This window comes from Protopterus annectens, chromosome 5.part0 (genome assembly GCF_019279795.1).
Source record: "Protopterus annectens isolate FY-2018-M chromosome 5.part0, PAN1.0, whole genome shotgun sequence".
NCBI lineage: Eukaryota > Metazoa > Chordata > Ceratodontiformes > Protopteridae > Protopterus > Protopterus annectens.
The window spans coordinates 1,179,059,061-1,179,082,829 of NC_056735.1; the positions used below are offsets into that span (position 1 = coordinate 1,179,059,061).

General features: G+C 36.4%; 1 protein-coding gene across 18 annotated transcripts in view; it reads right to left on the reverse strand.

Annotated features, from left to right (window-relative positions):
* The window catches only part of KIF1A (kinesin family member 1A), a 2,189,582-nt gene that overhangs the window by 113,427 nt on the left and 2,052,386 nt on the right, over positions 1-23,769 (reverse strand). For all 18 annotated transcript variants that reach the window (XM_044071047.1, XM_044071036.1, XM_044071035.1 and 15 more), the window contains 2 exons: positions 22,882-23,027; positions 13,742-13,945 (listed from right to left, as the gene is read on the reverse strand). In XM_044071047.1, coding sequence (XP_043926982.1) covers positions 13,742-13,945; positions 22,882-23,027 — 350 coding nt within the window. The remainder of the gene's footprint in view (positions 1-13,741; positions 13,946-22,881; positions 23,028-23,769) is intronic.

Consider the following 23,769-nt stretch of genomic DNA (forward strand, 5'->3'; position numbering starts at 1 on the left):
GAAGGGTAGCCACCGAAGTTAAAGAACAAGTAAGTGGGACTATTTTAAATGTACCAAGTGACGCTATAGCCACTCTCAAAGACGACATCAGATTTTTAGAAAAAACATGTACAAAGTGTGTTTCTCTCCAGTTAGAAATTTTCTACCTGGAAGAGAACGTAAAATTGAAAGTGGTGCCCTTTGGTTTAAGAGTCTTTAGATTCCCCAATTGTGTTTGTTTTGGGGACGACTTGTACAAGTGTTTAGTTGAACTGTTTAATGACACAGGTGTGTCTTACATGAAATTACTGGTACAGCATTATTCTGTTGAACTATCAAACTTGAAAGGAAAAGCGGAAACTGTAGACGCTAAAATAAGAGCGTCACCAGTGTTTCAAGAACTAGCCACCATGTATTTCAGTATCAACGCTAAACTAGAGAGGCTTAGAGCCTCCATTGTTGAAAGAAAACGCAAAAAATTAAATAGAGATTTAACAGCGTACGAGAAAAAGACTGCTTATCTTGTGAAACAAGCAGATAATCAAAACAAAGGTGACTTGGTACAATTGAATGTCTCAGAATCTGTGTCTATAACTACAACTGACACTGAATGTCAGGGCCTTGTTAAGGACTCTGTGCAAGGGCATACAGTTATTCATAACAACAACAACACAGTCACTAATGGCATTGGAACTTCTAGTTCTAATAGTAATGCCAGCACTTCTTATGCTCAGGTGATCTCCTCAAATGATAAAGCAAGTCCTTTTTTAGTGGACAAGAATGGGAACAAGAAAGTGCCCAAATGGTCTGGCAGGGTTCAGACGCGGAGCAGAGCAAGAGGCAAGAACAAGAAAAAGAACTGAGTTTTGGGATTAGTGTTTGTAATTTAGCAGACAGTAATTTGCCTTTTGAAGTTATTTCCCTTCTTAAGAAAGGACTATCTTTTATCCCTTCAAACAAAGTTAAACTTCCAAAATTGATTGTTGATTTCAAACTGTATTTAAGGAAATTGAACTTAAAATTTATTCTCGATGGTATGTCTGAGAAAGTGGTTTTAAACAATGTATGTACTAAGAAAAGTACCTTTAACCCTTTATTAAATACAACATTAAGTGTTTTTGGTAAGATTTGTGAACAAGATTTTAGGATGATGGCCAGTAATAGCCATTATGAGCCTAATTTATCTATTTCAGAACTGGAAGCACTTGATTTTTTGACTAAAAGTAGTGATTTAAGGGTCATGAAATCGGATAAAGGGGGTACCTTGGTCATAATGAAAACTGTTGATTACACTACAGCAATGAAGACACTGCTGAGTGATGGTTTAAGTTACAAAACTGTGACAAATGTTGACATCACTAGAAGTTTTGCAAAACTGGATGTGGTTTTATTTGACTTATTAAGTCAGAACAACATTACCTATCCAGATTATGACTTCATGTACACTGAATACCCTAGACTAGCTTGTATGTTTGGTATACCTAAGCTACATAAGTTTAAGAACACATTACCTTTTAGGCCAATCATTTCAGAATGTTTTTCAAAGACAGAATCCATTTCAATTTGGTTAGACCACATCTTGAATCCTATAGTGCAAAAAATGAAATTTTACTTAAGGGATTCTTGGCACTTGTTAGAACTATTGAGTACTGTTCAAGTTTAAATATCTGGTTTTCACTTTGCATCTTTAGATGTGGTTTCTTTATACACGTGTATTGACCAAAATAAGGGTTTGGAAATGATGAGAGATTATTTGTCAAGCCACACAGATTTAGATAATAACATGGTTAACACAGTGTGTATTCTAATGGAGATGGTTTTGGATAACAATTTCTTTTCATTTGATGGTTTACAGTACAAACAAGTTACAGGTGTGGCAATGGGTTCTAGGGTAGCACCTAGTTTTGCCAATTTGGTAATGGCCACTTGGGAGTTAAACAGTTTAATGTTAGACCCCCTGGCAAAACATTTAATTTTCTACAGACGATACATTGATTTGTTTATTTTATGGAATGGTGACTTTGATACTTTTTGTAGTTTCGTGGATAGTTTAAACAAATCTACTGATTTTTTTTTTTAATTTTACCATAGGACATTTTGGTAAAACTTTGGACTTTTTGGATATTCATTTAAGTTATGATGATGAACATTCTTATTTTGAAAGTAGTATTTACAGAAAGTCCAGTTTTACCAATCAGTATTTACACTTTGATAGTTTACATCCAGAATTCATGAAACGTGGAGTGGTTAAGGGGCAATTTATTAGGTTAAGTCGTCTTACTACTAATAATGACATGTTTAAAGAAGAGGCTCACAAGCTCAAGAGTTTTTTCATTGACAGAGGTTATAGTGGATTTTGGCTTCAAAAAATTTTGGGAGAGGTTATTTTATTAAGAGACAACAAAGCAATTCCTATTCTTAAGAAGTCCAAAGATCCTTTTTCAGTTAATGTTAAAGTTACTGACAACCAAACCAGAACCTTTTATTTAGCATTTCCTATTCCTATAACAAATGAAATGAAGGTTATTAGAAACATTATTTCTGAAAACTGGAAGGTTGTTTTGGGTAATCATGATTTGACTAACATAATAGGCAAGTTTCCTTTGTTCACATACAAGAAAACATCTAATTTAAAATCTATTTTAGAACATGATACTAGTTGTAGAAATTTGACTAATAAATCATTACTAGGTACTTTCCCTTGTGGAAATTGTAAATATTGTAGGTTTATTTCTGGGACTAGTTCAGTTTTCTTTAAACACCTGAACAAGGATTTCTACAGTAGAGGGCACTACACATGTAAGACGAAGAATGTAGTGTACGCTGCTATATGTAATTCTTGTGAACAGTTTTACATAGGAAAAACTATGAGAGCCTTTCACAAAAGAATTTATGAACATTTGTCAGCTATTAAAAACAAAGACTTTAAAAATGCTCTGGCCAAACACGCAGATACATGTCCAGATTTTAAGAAATTCACTTTTTCAGTTTTAGAAAAGGTAAATGACAGTTTATTTAGTGGAAACTACAAAGTTAAATTGGAATGTAGGGAAGCTCTGTGGCAAATTATGCTAAGAGCAGATGAATTTCCAGGTTTGAATGAAGCTATCAACATTAAATGTTTTCTGCAAGCACAAAGGCTTTAGTAATGGAAAACATTACATACATAATGTTTTCTAACACTATTACTCTTCTTTTTGTGTTTAATGAATGAAATTTGTAACTTTAAGTGATGGTCACTAAGTGATATTTATTTGATTTTAAAACAAATTAACAGTTTAGTTTATAAGTTTAAATAAGTATTTACTTAATTAATTGCTTTGTGATTGGATTATTTTTTCATGTGACTTTTACTATTAAGTATTTAAATTAACAGTTTCTATATGTTTGTATTTTCTGAAGAAGTTCATAGTTATTAAAAGTGAACGAAACGCGTAATTTTGATTGATTTATTCCTGACTGTCTTCACCCTGTTCCATTCCTTGGCATTATGTGGAGTTTACGAAATATATATATATATATATATATATATATATATATATATATATATATATATATAGAGAGAGAGAGAGACAGACATTGCCTTAGATTTGCTATAATTGTCTCATAATTCCTAATATCACAATTACAGTCCTCAAAATTAAAATGGGGAGTCATATAATGTAGCACCAGTTTCCTCACATATACTTAATTTTGTTCCTGTTGACACTACTACAAGCATGGTTCGCAGTACAGTGGTAAAATAACTACACATTATGGTCATAATAACGCATCACAGAGGAGCAGACCTCATGGTGCTTATGATGCAAATTCATCTTAAATTGCTGCATCAGTATGTACTTTAAATCATTCATTCATCCATCTGTTCAGTTATTTTAAAATGAATACTTTGTTCATTCATTTTCAGTGATCATCTCTGACATACACCATTCTCTTCTGTTTGTCATGCCAGAAGTGGTTGTCTTAAAGGTGTTGATCCCCATGCATATGGGAGGAAAACAACAGTCAGGACCAAATTTCAGTGATAAATTCTTTAAAAAAACTTGTCTATAAAAGTAATAAATGGAATAGAACATAGCATATCCGAATATGACATTTTGTTGACAGGTTTTATTTTCTCTTAGGCATCAGTGGTTACTAGCTCCAGATCATGGCTTGCAGTGGTACTTTCAATTGTTGCAAACTTTAAAAAGTGCAGATACAGCCTGTATTACACATTCAGAAATGTTAATTCAGGCCAAACGTTCTGCTTACTCAACAGGTGGAAAAATCTTTGTTAGCATCCCAGCTTAAAATGTAAGATGATGCACTGTAATTCTAAAAAACAGAAGTAACTGCATGGAAGGTGCATGCGTGTTTGCAAGTTTATTTGTGCATATATGAGTTTGTGTATGATCTGGTAGCGTTAACGGTGGAACTGTTGATTTTCAAGACGCGAACCATCTTACCAAGAGCAGGGTTACGGAACAGACTTTTAAAACGATGGACAATCCTTTTTCTCTAAGGGTAGCCACAGAAGCTAAAGAACAAGTAAGTGGGACTATTTTAAATGTACCAAATGATGCTGTAGCCACTCTCAAAGACGACATCAGATTGTTAGAAAAAACATGTACAAAGTGTGTTTCTCTCCAGTTAGAAATTTTCTACCTGGAAGAGAACGTAAAATTGAAAGTGGTGCCCTTTGGTTTAAGAGTCTTTAGATTCCCCAATTGTGTTTGCTTTGGGGACGACTTGTACAAGCGTTTAGTTGAACTGTTTAATGACACAGGTGTGTCTTACATGAAATTACTGGTACAGCATTATTCTGTTGAACTATCAAACTTGAAAGGAAAAGCGGAAACTGTAGACGCTAAAATAAGAGCATCACCAGTGTTTCAAGAACTAGCCACCATGTATTTCAGTATCAACGCTAAACTAGAGAGGCTTAGAGCCTCCATTGTTGAAAGAAAACGCAAAAAATTAAACAGAGATTTAACAGCGTACGAGAAAAAGACTGCTTATCTTGTGAAACAAGCAGATAATCAAAATAAAGGTGATTTGGTACAATCAAATGTCTCAGAAACTGTGTCTAAAGTTACAACTGACACTGAATGTCAGGGCCTTGTTAAGGACTCTGTACAAGGGCATACAGTTGTTCATAATAACAATAACCCTGTTACCAATGGTATTGGAACTTCTAATTCTAATAGTCATGCCAGTACTTCTTATGCCCAGGTGATTTCTTCAAACGATAAAGCAAGTCCTTTTTTAGTGGACAAGAATGGGAACAAGAAAGTGCCCAAATGGTCTGGCAGGGTTCAGACGCGGAGCAGAGCAAGAGGCAAGAACAAGAAAAAGAACTGAGTTTTGGGATTAGTGTTTGTAATTTAACAGACAGTAATTTGCCTTTTGAAGTTATTTCCCTTCTTAAGAAAGGACTATCTTTTATCCCTTCAAACAAAGTTAACCTTCCAAAATTGATTGTTGATTTCAAACTGTATTTAAGGAAATTGAACTTAAAATTTATTCTCGATGGTATGTCTGAGAAAGTGGTTTTAAACAATGTATGTACTAAGAAAAGTACCTTTAACCCTTTATTAAATACAACATTAAGTGTTTTTGGTAAGATTTGTGAACAAGATTTTAGGATGATGGCCAGTAATAGCCATTATGAGCCTAATTTATCTATTTCCGAACTGGAAGCACTTGATTTTTTGACTAAAAGTAGTGATTTAAGGGTCATGAAATCGGATAAAGGGGGTACCTTGGTCATAATGAAAACTGTTGATTACACTACAGCAATGAAGACACTGCTGAGTGATGGTTTAAGTTACAAAACTGTGACAAATGTTGACATCACTAGAAGTTTTGCAAAACTGGATGTGGTTTTATTTGACTTATTAAGTCAGAACAACATTACCTATCCAGATTATGACTTCATGTACACTGAATACCCTAGACTAGCTTGTATGTTTGGTATACCTAAGCTACATAAGTTTAAGAACACATTACCTTTTAGGCCAATCATTTCAGAATGTTTTTCAAAGACAGAATCCATTTCAATTTGGTTAGACCACATCTTGAATCCTATAGTGCAAAAAATGAAATTTTACTTAAGGGATTCTTGGCACTTGTTAGAACTATTGAGTACTGTTCAAGTTTAAATATCTGGTTTTCACTTTGCATCTTTAGATGTGGTTTCTTTAAACACGTGTATTGACCAAAATAAGGGTTTGGAAATGATGAGAGATTATTTGTCAAACAACAAAGATTTAGACAACAACATGGTCAACACAGTGTGTATTCTTATGGAGATAGTTTTGGATAACAATTTCTTTTCATTTGATGGTTTACAGTACAAACAAGTTACAGGTGTGGCAATGGGTTCTAGGGTAGCACCTAGTTTTGCCAATTTGGTAATGGCCACTTGGGAGTTAAACAGTTTAATGTTAGACCCTCTGGCAAAACATTTAATTTTCTACAGACGATACATTGATGATTTGTTTATTTTATGGAATGGTGACTTTGATATTTTTTGTAGTTTCGTGGATAGTTTAAACAAATCCACTGATTTTTTGAATTTTACCATAGGACATTTTGGTAAAACTTTGGACTTTTTGGATATTCATTTGAGTTACAATGATGAACACTCTTATTTTGAAAGTAGCATTTACAGAAAGTCCAGTTTTACCAATCAGTATTTACACTTTGATAGTTTACATCCAGAATTCATGAAACGTGGAGTGGTTAAGGGGCAATTTATTAGGTTAAGTCGTCTTACTACTAATAATGACATGTTTAAAGAAGAGGCTCACAAGCTCAAGAGTTTTTTCATTGACAGAGGTTATAGTGGATTTTGGCTTCAAAAAATTTTGGGAGAGGTTATTTTATTAAGAGACAACAAAGCAATTCCTATTCTTAAGAAGTCCAATGATCCTTTTTCAGTTAATGTTAAAGTTACTGACAACCAAACCAGAACCTTTTATTTAGCATTTCCTATTCCTATAACAAATGAAATGAAGGTTATTAGAAACATTATTTCTGAAAACTGGAAGGTTGTTTTGGGTAATCATGATTTGACTAACATAATAGGCAAGTTTCCTTTGTTCACATACAAGAAAACATCTAATTTAAAATCTATTTTAGAACATGATACTAGTTGTAGAAATTTGACTAATAAATCATTACTAGGTACTTTCCCTTGTGGAAATTGTAAATATTGTAGGTTTATTTCTGGGACTAGTTCAGTTTTCTTTAAACACCTGAACAAGGATTTCTACAGTAGAGGGCACTACACATGTAAGACAAAGAATGTAGTGTATGCTGCTATATGTAATTCTTGTGAACAGTTTTACATAGGAAAAACTATGAGAGCCTTTCACAAAAGAATTTATGAACATTTGTCAGCTATTAAAAACAAAGACTTTAAAAATGCTCTGGCCAAACACGCAGATACATGTCCAGATTTTAAGAAATTCACTTTTTCAGTTTTAGAAAAGGTAAATGACAGTTTATTTAGTGGAAACTACAAAGTTAAATTGGAATGTAGGGAAGCTCTGTGGCAAATTATGCTAAGAGCAGATGAATTTCCAGGTTTGAATGAAGCTATCAACATTAAATGTTTTCTGCAAGCACAAAGGCTTTAGTAATGGAAAACATTACATACATAATGTTTTCTAACACTATTACTCTTCTTTTTGTGTTTGATGAATGAAATTTGTAACTTTAAGTGATGGTCACTAAGTGATATTTATTTGATTTTAAAACAAATTAACAGTTTAGTTTATAAGTTTAAATAAGTATTTACTTCATTAATTGCTTTGTGATTGGATTATTTTTTCATGTGACTTTTACTATTAAGTATTTAAATTAACAGTTTCTATATGTTTGTATTTTCTGAAGAAGTTCACAGTTATTAAAAGTGAACGAAACGCGTAATTTTGATTGATTTATTCCTGACTGTCTTCACCCTGTTCCATTCCTTGGCATTATGTGGAGTTTACGAAATATATATATATATATATATATATATATATATATATATATATAGAGAGAGAGAGAGCTAGACAGACATTGCCTTAGATTTGCTATAATTGTCTCATAATTCCTAATATCACAATTACAGTCCTCAAAATTAAAATGGGGAGTCATATAATGTAGCACCAGTTTCCTCACATATACTTAATTTTGTTGCTGTTGACACTACTACAAGCATGGTTCGCAGTACAGTGGTAAAATAACTACACATTATGGTCATAATAACGCATCACAGAGGAGCAGACCTCATGGCGCTTATGATGCAAATTCATCTTAAATTGCTGCATCAGTATGTACTTTAAATCATTCATTCATCCATCTGTTCAGTTATTTTAAAATGAATACTTTGTTCATTCATTTTCAGTGATCATCTCTGACATACACCATTCTCTTCTGTTTGTCATGCCAGAAGTGGTTGTCTTAAAGGTGTTGATCCCCATGCATATGGGAGGAAAACAACAGTCAGGACCAAATTTCAGTGATAAATTCTTTAAAAAAACTTGTCTATAAAAGTAATAAATGGAATAGAACATAGCATATCCGAATATGACATTTTGTTGACAGGTTTTATTTTCTCTTAGGCATCAGCAGTTACTAGCTCCAGATCATGGCTTGCAGTGGTACTTTCAATTGTTGCAAACTTTAAAAAGTGCAGATACAGCCTGTATTACACATTCAGAAATGTTAATTCAGGCCAAACGTTCTGCTTACTCAACAGGTGGAAAAATCTTTGTTAGCATCCCAGCTTAAAATGTAAGATGATGCACTGTAATTCTAAAAAACAGAAGTAACTGCATGGAAGGTGCATGCGTGTTTGCAAGTTTATTTGTGCATATATGAGTTTGTGTATGATCTGGTAGCGTTAACAGTGGAACTGTTGATTTTCAAGACGCGAACCATCTTACCAACAGCAGGGTTACGGAACAGACCTTTAAGACGATGGACAATCCTTTTTCTCGAAGGGTAGCCACCGAAGTTAAAGAACAAGTAAGTGGGACTATTTTAAATGTACCAAGTGACGCTATAGCCACTCTCAAAGACGACATCAGATTTTTAGAAAAAACATGTACAAAGCGTGTTTCTCTCCAGTTAGAAATTTTCTACCTGGAAGAGAACGTAAAATTGAAAGTGGTGCCCTTTGGTTTAAGAGTCTTTAGATTCCCCAATTGTGTTTGTTTTGGGGACGACTTGTACAAGTGTTTAGTTGAACTGTTTAATGACACAGGTGTGTCTTACATGAAATTACTGGTACAGCATTATTCTGTTGAACTATCAAACTTGAAAGGAAAAGCGGAAACTGTAGACGCTAAAATAAGAGCGTCACGAGTGTTTCAAGAACTAGCCACCATGTATTTCAGTATCAACGCTAAACTAGAGAGGCTTAGAGCCTCCATTGTTGAAAGAAAACGCAAAAAATTAAATAGAGATTTAACAGCGTACGAGAAAAAGACTGCTTATCTTGTGAAACAAGCAGATAATCAAAACAAAGGTGACTTGGTACAATTGAATGTCTCAAAAACTGTGTCTATAACTACAACTGACACTGAATGTCAGGACCTTGTTAAGGACTCTGTGCAAGGGCATACAGTTATTCATAACAACAACAACACAGTCACTAATGGCATTGGAACTTCTAGTTCTAATAGTAATGCCAGCACTTCTTATGCTCAGGTGATCTCCTCAAATGATAAAGCAAGTCCTTTTTTAGTGGACAAGAATGGGAACAAGAAAGTGCCCAAATGGTCTGGCAGGGTTCAGACGCGGAGCAGAGCAAGAGGCAAGAACAAGAAAAAGAACTGAGTTTTGGGATTAGTGTTTGTAATTTAACAGACAGTAATTTGCCTTTTGAAGTTATTTCCCTTCTTAAGAAAGGACTATCTTTTATCCCTTCAAACAAAGTTAACCTTCCAAAATTGATTGTTGATTTCAAACTGTATTTAAGGAAATTGAACTTAAAATTTATTCTCGATGGTATGTCTGAGAAAGTGGTTTTAAACAATGTATGTACTAAGAAAAGTACCTTTAACCCTTTATTAAATACAACATTAAGTGTTTTTGGTAAGATTTGTGAACAAGATTTTAGGATGATGGCCAGTAATAGCCATTATGAGCCTAATTTATCTATTTCAGAACTGGAAGCACTTGATTTTTTGACTAAAAGTAGTGATTTAAGGGTCATGAAATCGGATAAAGGGGGTACCTTGGTCATAATGAAAACTGTTGAGTACACTACAGCAATGAAGACACTGCTGAGTGATGGTTTAAGTTACAAAACTGTGACAAATGTTGACATCACTAGAAGTTTTGCAAAACTGGATGTGGTTTTATTTGACTTATTAAGTCAGAACAACATTACCTATCCAGATTATGACTTCATGTACACTGAATACCCTAGACTAGCTTGTATGTTTGGTATACCTAAGCTACATAAGTTTAAGAACACATTACCTTTTAGGCCAATCATTTCAGAATGTTTTTCAAAGACAGAATCCATTTCAATTTGGTTAGACCAAATCTTGAATCCTATAGTGCAAAAAATGAAATTTTACTTAAGGGATTCTTGGCACTTGTTAGAACTATTGAGTACTGTTCAAGTTTAAATATCTGGTTTTCACTTTGCATCTTTAGATGTGGTTTCTTTATACACGTGTATTGACCAAAATAAGGGTTTGGAAATGATGAGAGATTATTTGTCAAACCACACAGATTTAGACAACAACATGGTCAACACAGTGTGTATTCTTATGGAGATGGTTTTGGATAACAATTTCTTTTCATTTGATGGTTTACAGTACAAACAAGTTACAGGTGTGGCAATGGGTTCTAGGGTAGCACCTAGTTTTGCCAATTTGGTAATGGCCACTTGGGAGTTAAACAGTTTAATGTTAGACCCTCTGGCAAAACATTTAATTTTCTACAGACGATACATTGATGATTTGTTTATTTTATGGAATGGTGACTTTGATATTTTTTGTAGTTTCGTGGATAGTTTAAACAAATCCACTGATTTTTTGAATTTTACCATAGGACATTTTGGTAAAACTTTGGACTTTTTGGATATTCATTTAAGTTACAATGATGAACACTCTTATTTTGAAAGTAGCATTTACAGAAAGTCCAGTTTTACCAATCAGTATTTACACTTTGATAGTTTACATCCAGAATTCATGAAACGTGGAGTGGTTAAGGGGCAATTTATTAGGTTAAGTCGTCTTACTACTAATAATGACATGTTTAAAGAAGAGGCTCACAAGCTCAAGAGTTTTTTCATTGACAGAGGTTATAGTGGATTTTGGCTTCAAAAAATTTTGGGAGAGGTTATTTTATTAAGAGACAACAAAGCAATTCCTATTCTTAAGAAGTCCAAAGATCCTTTTTCAGTTAATGTTAAAGTTACTGACAACCAAACCAGAACCTTTTATTTAGCATTTCCTATTCCTATAACAAATGAAATGAAGGTTATTAGAAACATTATTTCTGAAAACTGGAAGGTTGTTTTGGGTAATCATGATTTGACTAACATAATAGGCAAGTTTCCTTTGTTCACATACAAGAAAACATCTAATTTAAAATCTATTTTAGAACATGATACTAGTTGTAGAAATTTGACTAATAAATCATTACTAGGTACTTTCCCTTGTGGAAATTGTAAATATTGTAGTTTTATTTCTGGGACTAGTTCAGTTTTCTTTAAACACCTGAACAAGGATTTCTACAGTAGAGGGCACTACACATGTAAGACGAAGAATGTAGTGTACGCTGCTATATGTAATTCTTGTGAACAGTTTTACATAGGAAAAACTATGAGAGCCTTTCACAAAAGAATTTATGAACATTTGTCAGCTATTAAAAACAAAGACTTTAAAAATGCTCTGGCCAAACACGCAGATACATGTCCAGATTTTAAGAAATTCACTTTTTCAGTTTTAGAAAAGGTAAATGACAGTTTATTTAGTGGAAACTACAAAGTTAAATTGGAATGTAGGGAAGCTCTGTGGCAAATTATGCTAAGAGCAGATGAATTTCCAGGTTTGAATGAAGCTATCAACATTAAATGTTTTCTGCAAGCACAAAGGCTTTAGTAATGGAAAACATTACATACATAATGTTTTCTAACACTATTACTCTTCTTTTTGTGTTTGATGAATGAAATTTGTAACTTTAAGTGATGGTCACTAAGTGATATTTATTTGATTTTAAAACAAATTAACAGTTTAGTTTATAAGTTTAAATAAGTATTTACTTAATTAATTGCTTTGTGATTGGATTATTTTTTCATGTGACTTTTACTATTAAGTATTTGAATTAACAGTTTCTATATGTTTGTATTTTCTGAAGAAGTTCACAGTTATTAAAAGTGAACGAAACGCGTAATTTTGATTGATTTATTCCTGACTGTCTTCACCCTGTTCCATTCCTTGGCATTATGTGGAGTTTACGAAATATATATATATATATATATATATGTATATATATATATATATATATATAGAGAGAGAGAGAGCTAGACAGACATTGCCTTAGATTTGCTATAATTGTTTCATAATTCCTAATATCACAATTACAGTCCTCAAAATTAAAATGGGGAGTCATATAATGTAGCACCAGTTTCCTCACATATACTTAATTTTGTTCTTGTTGACACTACTACAAGCATGGTCCGCAGTACAGTGGTAAAATAACTACACATTATGGTCATAATAACGCATCACAGAGGAGCAGACCTCATGGCGCTTATGATGCAAATTCATCTTAAATTGCTGCATCAGTATGTACTTTAAATCATTCATTCATCCATCTGTTCAGTTATTTTAAAATGAATACTTTGTTCATTCATTTTCAGTGATCATCTCTGACATACACCATTCTCTTCTGTTTGTCATGCCAGAAGTGGTTGTCTTAAAGGTGTTGATCCCCATGCATATGGGAGGAAAACAACAGTCAGGACCAAATTTCAGTGATAAATTCTTTAAAAAAACTTGTCTATAAAAGTAATAAATGGAATAGAACATAGCATATCCGAATATGACATTCTGTTGACAGGTTTTATTTTCTCTTAGGCATCAGCGGTTACTAGCTCCAGATCCTGGCTTGCAGTGGTACTTTCAATTGTTGCAAACTTTAAAAAGTGCAGACACAGCCTGTATTACACATTTAGAAATGTTAATTCAGGCCAAATGTTCTGCTTACTCAACAGGTGGAAAAATCTTTGTTAGCATCCCAGCTTAAAATGTAAGATGATGCACTGTAATTCTAAAAAACAGAAGTAACTGCATGGAAGGTGCATGCGTGTTTGCAAGTTTATGTGTGCATATATGAGTTTGTGTATGATCTGGTGAGTGATGGCCCTCATTATTCATGCAGGTTTGCCTTTTCTTTACGTCTTCCCTGCACATGGAAGCATGTTAAAACCATATTACAAGAGAAGGCAGCACTGCTCTGCAAATTACTTGGCAGAAAGCCAAGATGCTATCATATGAGATGCCCCATGTGTGATAATGGTCTAAGTGTGATCTCAATAGTAAAAGCAACATGTTTATAACAACTCAGAAGTCATAAACTGAGGTACAAAAAAGTAAATAGATAATCAAATAAATAAATAAATAAGAATGTATAACACATGGTAATGAAAAAATCTGTTTTAACATCAGCTTACAAAAGTATTTCTTTTTTTGCTTTTTGGTTTTGCCTTATCACCCTTGTCCAAGGACTGTGAGACATTAGGAATGCTAGGGCTACTGCTTACCTTGGCTGCTAGTTCTTTCTGTCTTTCACTTGTGACTTCATTTGGTGGGCTTTGTATATCTTGACTGTTGCTTCTTGATATTTGGGAGAAAGTGAATGGTTCATTCAGACTTTCATTGACATATGATGAAATTGACTCCATGCCTGACTTTTGTGCAGTTTCTAATTTCTCTCGAAGCAGAAGGTAGTGACGTGTTTTCTCAACCTATTATAGAGGGACAACATAAAGAAATACTGTCCAGATCAAACCTGAAAATAAGGATACACAGAACAGAAGAGAGGATACCCAATAATATAAGCCATTTTGAAAGGTCAGGTACAAACACTGTGTTAGGAGGTAAAGCATGATGGTAAACCACTAAAATAGTAGTCAACAGCAGATGGGACTCAAGATATCTCATTTTGCCATATATTCAACATTCAGTTATATTAAAATGTAACATTTGAACATGCTCCAGCTTGGTTTTTGCATGCATGGGTATTGCTGTTCCTCATCGCATGTAAGAGTAAAATATTTTTCTTCCCCACTACTCAAAAATGTTTTTGTTAATATATTTTTCCACTTAAAAGCCTTGTTTATCCCAACTGATTTCTTCTTATATAGAGTCAGGGTCTTATGACATCACTAGTCCGTTGTTGAGAAGAAGTTACTTACTAGTTCACAGGCTCACAGCTGATTACTAGGCTCCCAACATGCCTTTTTAAGCCTAGCTATGCTTCCCAAATGTACATGACAAGCTTTGATACTTTAGAGTTATTTTAATGGGTAAATATAGGCTAGGGCATGGGTGGTCAAGCATTTACAAGCTACCTCTGCTTACCAGAGAGACATAGGTGCCAACCAGGAGTAAATTTCTTATTCCTTACCCACTAGATCAAGTTAGTTTTGAATTGTGTTAGGGAAGAACTCTGCTTCATATGGATGGGAAGCTTGTTCCAGAGAAGGGGTAGTCTCTTAGACACATACATGTCCTGTCCATCTAACATGGCCTACTTATGCTGCAGATGAGGTTTAAGTCCCTAGATTGGGTAATTCTGATGCTATTTCTTTTGTGGATATACAACAGGTCCATCTGAGCAGGATCAGAGGACGCTTTGCAGGCATTAATTGCCTCTCAGCAGTCTGTAGGAGACTGATTACAGGAATTGGGCTTGTTATTTATACTCTATTCTTTTTGTGAAGATCCACTGTGAATGCTCCAGTTGTTGTACATGCCTGGTCAGGTGCATACGAAATGGGGCATTGTACTTAGTAATTGCTCTGATGAGGGCTGAGTGCAGCAGAACAATAACATCCTTGGACCCAGATGCCATACCCTTGCTTATAACTTGTTCAGCATGGAAGTATTTCCTTATTACCATTGACACATGATGGTCAAAGGCCAGGTTACTGTCTACATGTGTTCCCAAATCCCTAACCATTGTGTCTACTCTTAGGGGTGTATTATCAGTGTGATAGTTTCCAGGGGTAGAGGTCTTCCCAAAGGATGGTACTATGAATTTCTTGGCATTGAGTTTCAGTCTGTGGCTCTGGCACCAGTTACTGGTCTGTGTCAGGCCTTCTTGTAGGGTATTTGTGTCTTAGGGGATTCTATGACTGGGACTAGTTTGCAATTGTCTGCAAACTTGGTCAGCCAGAGTCCCTTGATGTTTGGCCTTGAATTCAGAGGAGTAGAGGCCAAAAAGGATCCAGCTGTGAGCCTTGAGGGACTTCACTAGTGACTGGCCTTTTTGTGGAGGAAGACTCCCCTATCCTAATTTCTTGGGTCCCATCTTTGAGCTAGCTGGCCATCCAGTGGGGGTAACATAGGGGCTTATGCCTAATTTTATGAGTTTGTTTACAATGCCTGAGTGGGGTATTGTGCTAAATTATTTGACTAGGTCAAGGTAGTCAGTATGAACCATTTTACTCTCATCCATTGCTTTGGTGACCATCTCAAAGAAGTCCACCAGGTTGAGTAGTCCTGACCTGCCCTTGATAAAACCAAGCTGTGTTGGATCCTGTGTCTGACGTTTTCCATATCTCACTAGTTATCATTTCCATAATAATTATTTCCCTGGATTTGCATATGAAACTAGTTAGACTTATTGGTCTGTAGTTACCCAGGCACATAGATGGACCTGGTTCATGTGCAGAGGGCAGTCTCAATTTGCTTGGCATGAAGCTTGTCTGGAGGCTATGGTTAAATAGTATTCTTAGTGATGCAGATGGATCATATTTCATGCTATTAAGGAGGCATCCTGGGATATTACTGGGACCCACTGACACAGTGTTCTTGACCTTGGAGAGTCCATTGAGGATCTGTTTCATAGTGACAGTTGGTGGATTTATGATTGATGGTAGTCCCTGAGGGCTGTCTGGGGGGGGGGGGGGGGATAGAATTGTACCTAAATTTTTTGTCTAGTACATTTGCTACATCATATGGCTCAGTACAGGTGGCTCCACATACAATTAGTTTGGCATATTGCTGTGGATTGCCCTTTAAGGTTGTGGACATGGGTCTATATTAGAATCTTGAAAGTTTAATGCTTCGAATCACTAAAGATCGAACTTTAGTGATCGAACCATTAAACCATCAAAATTCTACAAGATCCTGAAAAAAAAACAAGTAAAGGGTGTTTAGGTAGGGGGGCAAGCCCTGCTGCACCCCCCACAACCCCCACTACTTAAATATGCCAACTCAGAGATCACACTTTAATGGAGTATGGTGCGGAAAGGGAAGATTTCCCTTACCTGCACTGTAGCGCGATCTCAGAGTTGGTATATTTAAGTAGCAGGGGGTGTGGGGGTGCATGGGGGCTTGCCCCACTGCTTAAACCCATCAGGGTAAGTATTTGATGTTTCAAATTTCTTATTTTAATTTTCAAATTTACGGAACTTCGATAATATGATGTCGACCATATTGTTTTCAATGTTCCGTAACTTTGAGATAATAATATAGACATGTGGTCGTGGACATAGTTGAAAAATTCCTTGTGATCATCCCTGTTCTGAGAGGCTATTTTTTACCTCAAATTTTGCTTTGGTAGACTTGATTAGTTCCATGAGTTGCTTGTTTAATTTCATAATGGCATTTTACCTTGCTAGACATTACAATTCTTAATTTTTAACATTGGAATTTCACCTGGGTGGCTTGTTTTTTTTTTTTTGTTTTGTTTTTTTGTCCAGTGCTTTTTTTCTGGGGGTGGGCACAGTTGTCTCTGTGCAGTCATTAACATGATTATACAGGGGTTTTGTGATCAATTCCACATAGGCAGTGGTGTTCTCAGTGTTTACGGGGTCTTGAAATTTCACTAGGGTGTCACTTAATCGTAGGAAGTTTGCCTTAGAATAATTCCTAAAAGTTTCATGGTTAGCTGGGGTCCCAAATTCTATTTTTATTTTAAAGGAGGCAGTTTTGTGATCTGACCTGACCTGTGAGGACATTACATGGGGGTACAATGTTTTGTGAAGACCAGGTCAAAATTGTTAGCACCCCTAGAGGGGGTACAGACTAGCTGGTTCAAAATGTTTGTGGTTACAGAGTCCAGGAATCTCTGTGCCTACATGTTTATGGGCACATATGATCCCCAGTTTGTAGTGGGGTAGTTAAAGTTGGCCATGAATATGGTATAGCGTTGAATGGGGTGTGTCTCCAGTACTTATATCTTATGGGTTTCATGGGTCATAGAGAGGAACTTATAGCTTGTAAGGATATGCTATGGGACTTTGCTTATGGTAATTTAGACATGGAGAAGCTCAAATGTGTCATACTATGTGACCAGTCTTGAGGTGTGTTTTTTATGTAAATTGAGACACCTCAACCTTTTGTTCCTTCCTATGCAGTAGCTGGTCTAAGTGTGTGGAAGGCATTATAGCACTGCATTGCAAGGGTGCTCTCCATGGTTTTAATCCATTTCTTAGTAAGGGCACAGTAATATACATTTTCTAAGGTGAGGAGAACTTGCTGGGAGTATAGTTTATTGTTTAGACTCCTGGCATTGAGCAGTAACACCTTTAGATTTTCTTGGGTTGGTTTTGCTATGTTGAAAGGTTTATCAGGTTGGCAATGCATTAGAAAAGGGATGATGGGATTAGACAATGTTTTATCCAAAATTCAAAAGCCTAGAGGGGCAGGTGCAGGCCATCCCTGGCAAAGCAATGTGGTCTGTAAACCATATCCTCACAGGGTGACAAATATTGTGCCTTGTTTGAATGATACCAAAAACTAAATCAATTACTAAAGTCGATTACCTTCTGTTCATATTGTGGTCTCATCTTTGGAGAAGGTAGAATGATGCTTGATGCTAGGCTTACAGTGGCCTGGGACACATAGTTGGAGAACTTCATCATGTCTCTCTTCATATAGTCCACGGAGATATGTCTCAGGTGACAGGTCACTTACACCTACATGGACTGGTATATCTGATCAAATGATGTGTGTGTGTGTGTGTGTGTGTGTGTGTGTGTGTGTGTGTGTGTGTGCGTTTGTATGAGTGTCTGAATGTATCCTTTGATAACGTGATGCTTGGGTTGCTAGGGAAAACACTAGGCATAATAATTTTCCTCCCAATAGAAGGCATAACCCTTTTACAGCATAGATGATTGATGGCTAATCGAACAAACTTCCGTTTATCCAAGTAGCTTCACTACAAAAGTACATTTTGTCAAAAATATCAGTTTTGATAAAGCCACTTAGTTGCAAATGTGATTGAAGATAGAACCCATCCCAATTCTGTGTCTGTCTTCATTATCGTACAGATCAACTTCTACATAAGTACACCACAGAGTATTTAAGAGTAGTTAGGGAGAAACTGAGGATCAGGGCTGCTTGGGCTCAGCTGGCTGAGCACACTTACTAGGTGGTTGAACACACTCATTTGCTTGTATACTTTATTAATTCAAAATTTTCAAAATCAAGATTCACACACACACGCACACACACACACACACACACACACACACACACACACACACACACACACACACACACACTCACACTCATTCATGCAGCCTCATTCATGCTCCCACATGTCCACACATCCACACACATATATATGGACACTCCTCAATGCCACAGCTTTGCTGGACTTACCACTTACCTACTCCACAAACACTCCAGTAGGATGGCAGGAGTAAACAGATGACTCCTGTCTTTTGACAGTATTCACTTTTTCTTTGAGTAAAATTTTATTTAGCCAGGGGAGAATCATTCGGCCAAGCCAATTGGGAGTAGCTAAAGTTTCTTGAGAAAAGCACATGACTAATTAGCATTAACCGCCCCTCCAGAACACAGCATTAGCATGCTGCTTTGCCTATTACGCTGCTTTCTTTACTGAGTCCAATGTGGAGAAAAAAACTGAGAAGTAGAGCAGTTTGTGAATCAGAAAGGCTTAGAGCTATGTGCAAAATTTCTGAGTTAAGGATGTTGCATCACACTAAGCCTTCTTGAATCCTAGGGCTGATATCAGATATTTTTGAGCACTGTTATTTCAGAAAAGCCATTTTCCATGTCTGAATTTGCTACAACAAAAGAAAAAGGAAGAAGTGTGAATTATGCAAAAAAAAAAAAAAAAAAAAAACTTCCCCTTTCTCCACTGTAATGCAATCTTCCAGTTTTTTATAGAATTTAACAAAGGATATGGGACTTGTTTTTCACCCACTAAATATCATTTTTGAGTGTTTGCTATTTTGCAGTTATGTGATTCCAACAGTGTGCATTTAGGAACAAATTATAGACCATTTTCCCCAAACTCTACTGTATTTCATGGTATTGCATAATTAGTGGCTATGAAGAATCAGACTTCCATCAGCTGCACACAAAACAATGCTTTTGTCAGGTGGTTTAAGCTAAAGGTTTCAGCAGAATTACTGATCCCTCTGGAAACACAAACACAATGGAACACCGATGTCATGTAATACCTTTTATTGGCCCAACACACATTTTGCAAAATCTGTGTTGTCTAGTAAATGACATTATATCATGTATATGCTCCATTATCTTTGTGTTTCAGTTAGTGGACCAATACAGACTTCCTTAATTTTGATCCCACTGAGGCAATTAGGAATCAAAAATGGATTACACAATATGGTCACATCATTTCTTTCTTACTAAATCATGACATATAGACTTGCTTTGCAGTGGACAGGAATACACATAAAATACCTGTCCTAACATCTAATAAAAATATTCTTTTTTTTTTTTTTGCATTTAATCAGGTAAAAGATGGGAATTAAATAAAAAAAAAAAAAAAAAAAAAAAGAAATCTGGGAACAAAGGAGAGATAATTCCTTCATAAACATACAGCTACTCAGAGAATGTGATAGAAACACATTTGTTTAGATAAAAGGGAGAAAGTGAAAGAGAACATCTGATGTTAATGTTAAAAGTTTCAAAAAAGAAAAAAGAAATGAGAAATATAAAAAAAAAATTCCATGAACTTATTGAAAGGAGATAGGGAAGATCACTTGAAAGAAAGAATATCTAAAATTTCACCAGGTTTGCTACATTATGGTATGATATTCACCATTTGACTAGTATAATTTATGAAATATCAATTTAATAACTGACAAGCTTCAGTATAACTTCACTGAAACAAAACTGACCTACCATCCACATCACACTTTCCAGGCACTCAGTAACTATATATTCCAATGTCATAGTTTTGCATGGGGTATAATTCACAGTAATAGGAGCTTGTCTATTTCTGAGGCAAGCTTTTTACACTGGTCAGAATGGGAGAAAAATTCCCAATGCCCCTTTTATATATCTGCAATGAAAAACTTTGTTAAGGTAGTCCAGATTTTTTGGGTCTGTGACATGGGGGGGCACAGATATAACCAAGTTGAAGGTGATATCAGCTCATTTGGCAGCTTGGGGCATTTGCATGAGCTAGTGTGGTGAGGATGTGTATGCCCAGCTTGGATTTGGTGTACTCTAGATTGGGCCATTCAGTGCCATACACCCCTCAGAGGAAGGGTGACTATACAAGGAAAGGCCCACGGCTGGGCAATTAGCCATCAAGCCAGGTAGCATTAGTTTTCACTGTGGGTTCACAGAAGTATGCTTTTGTAGAAAAGCACGTGATTGTTGTTGCATATGTGATATGCAAAATATATTCCCTTGCACAGGGAAAGGGTTAGGGATGACATTAGAAATTCCCTCATTGCCAGAGATTTTATGAAGTCAGGAACTCCCTCCCTTGTCTGATGGATAGTTTCCTTTTGTTTGGTGAGAATTCATCTCTCATAGAGGTGCAAGGTAGTGGAGGAATTGGGACTACCCCAATGGTCTCCCTCCAGTGAAAACCTAGATGGGTGCAACATACTGGGAGGACTGGGAGCATATTTAGGACACTGTTCCATCATGGTGGCTGCCAAAGGACTTTGAAGTATTGGAACGTTCAGAAGCAAATGACTGATTAGGGGAGCAGGTGCCTAAATGGAAGCAGTCTCTCCTTAGCCTGAACACAACAGCACTAGTGAAATCGTCCAAAGCAAACTTTCAGTCCAAACTGGCCACATCAACTAAAAACAATCATAAGGCCTTCTTTACATATATCTGCAATCTCAAAGGAAACACTCAGATCTGCTCAGAACTGGTGGTCAAGGATGCCACATACACAAATGCTGTAGATATAGCCAACCTGCTGGCAGACAGGTTCAGTGAAAACTTCACCCCTCTGTCCCCCCCATCAGTAAATCAGGACATACCCAGCACCTGCCCCCCTTCCCTTATCTTTAGGGAGCAAGTCATCACTGCCCTCTCAAAGGCAAAAAATACAGCCTCCATGGGACCCAATAACAACCCAGGCTGCATCCTACATGAACTCAGGTGGGGACTTGCTGCATCATTAGGCACCCTATTCAACCAAAGCCTGAGCACCGGCTTCATCCCAGCTGACTGGAGAACAGCCACTGTCATCTCTTTGCACAAAGGTGGAACATCCACCAATGCGTGAAATTACAGACCTATCAGCCTAATCGGCTGGATCTGCAAGGTCATGGAATGGATTATCATGGACTTCCTTCACAAGGACATTGGCAGCCTCCAAACATTCGATCCCACACAGTTTGGTTTCATCAAGAGGAGGGCATGTCTGTTAAATCTGGTTCACTCTTTTTGAGACAGTCACCAAAGCCATGGATGAGGGGAAGATGGTGCACACCACCTACCTTGACCTGGCCAAAGCCTTCGATACTATTCCCCACTTGGGTATAATAGATAAACTCTCTCAACTAGGCATCAATCCATATGTTACCAGATGGGTAGCAAACTGGCTCACTGATAGAACCCACCTAATCAAAACAGGAGAAGTCACCTCAAGCAGTAGACCTGTAACGAGTGATGTATCCCAGGGATCAGTCTTGGGACCTCTGTTGTTTAAGGTATACTTTACTGAGGTGCAGAACAAAACCAGTGGGCTATGGCTGACTAAGTTTGCAGATGACTGCAAGCTGGGCATTGTCATCTATTCACCTAGTGATGTGGACATCCTTCAAGAGGGTCTCACCCAAACAAATAACTGGTGCCAGAAAGATGACCTCAAACTGAATGCCAAAAAATGCATCATCACCTTTGGGGAGTGTGACTTCTCCACAAATTCATTAATAACCTCAGGGCCAATAGCCTAGTAACTGCCTATGATCCTAAAAGTGGTATTATGGACAAAACAGAAGAAGTGCTTGCCGTCATATGCAGAACTCTGGTGAAGGAACAAGACCCTCATGACTGCCTGCATGGTGGCCCCTGTGAATGGCTCTTGTTGCAAGCTGTGGATGACCAGTGTATGGGGAACAAATATGCTTGGTTCTGATTGTGTGATGCTTCATGGCCAACTGACACACTGGGAAAACCACACACAGAAATAAAGCAGCATTTATTTTGAGTATTAGCTCAGATACTTCTATAGGATAGTTAAGAATGGCAGACATCTGGAAACTGTAGACCTTTTAGAGATTTCCTAACTAAAAAAGTGTCTGAAACACCTTTAGTGTAATTCTAGGAAGTTCAATAAATTCATATCACAGACTTCTTCTTTCATTCATTCATTCATTCATTCATTCATTCATTCATTTCCATTTGTTTACCAGGATTGTCCAAATCAGCAAAAGCCCATTTTCAGTCCATGCAGTGTTGACCAAATTAAACCTAAATATACCTCTTGCAACAAGCTCAGTTTCTCCAGTTCCCACTGGTGATCTAAAATGAGACTGTCACTACGTGGTCTCCAGCCAGCAAGGTTCTCTTCTCCTCGAACATAAGCCACTGAGGTGTCCAGGACTCGTCTTCTTCTTCTTTGCATGCCTATAGAAACAAAACAACACATAAGAGTAAACTAGTAGGCTGTTTTTTTATTTTAATTAATGTATTTTCTTCAAGAAACAATGTAGTCACCTTCAGACTAATGTAATACTCTATCTGCAAATTTCCTACTCTCTTTTTAACTTTTACTTCTCAGATATATTTTTGGGGTCCTGAAAACCCACTTCTGGCTCTCACAGATGTAGGTGGTCACGTGTTTTTTTATTTTCTTATATGGCTACCAACTTCTGCTGTCTATATACTCAACAGTACTTTGAGACAATGTTCATGCAATAATTTTAGTGCAATAATGGTGCTCACCTCTGTACACAGCATATCTTCATAGAAAGTAAAGTTGTATAAGAACTTTCCATAAAAATAGATGTCCTACTAATCACTGCTGCAGTATTCCTAACACATGAGTTATCACCTCTGTCATCCAGATGGGGTACCAAAGCTTTACCTTCCCAGTGTCATATGTCAGATGTATGACATCAACTCACAAATGTAAGAGTATATAGGTGGATGTATTAACATAGTTCATCAGACTATCTCCAAGACAGTGGCCTGAAGACCCCTGAGACAAGAAACTGGTCAATTAGGAGTAGCATATTATGAAGTGGTAAGAAAGCCTCCTTTGTTCTAGGGTGTTTTCCATAGGATAGGAACAGAGGTAGAACGACTTATTAAGGAGGTGATATAAGTATACAGGGGAAGGAAGCTGGAAAGGAATACTGCAACAATG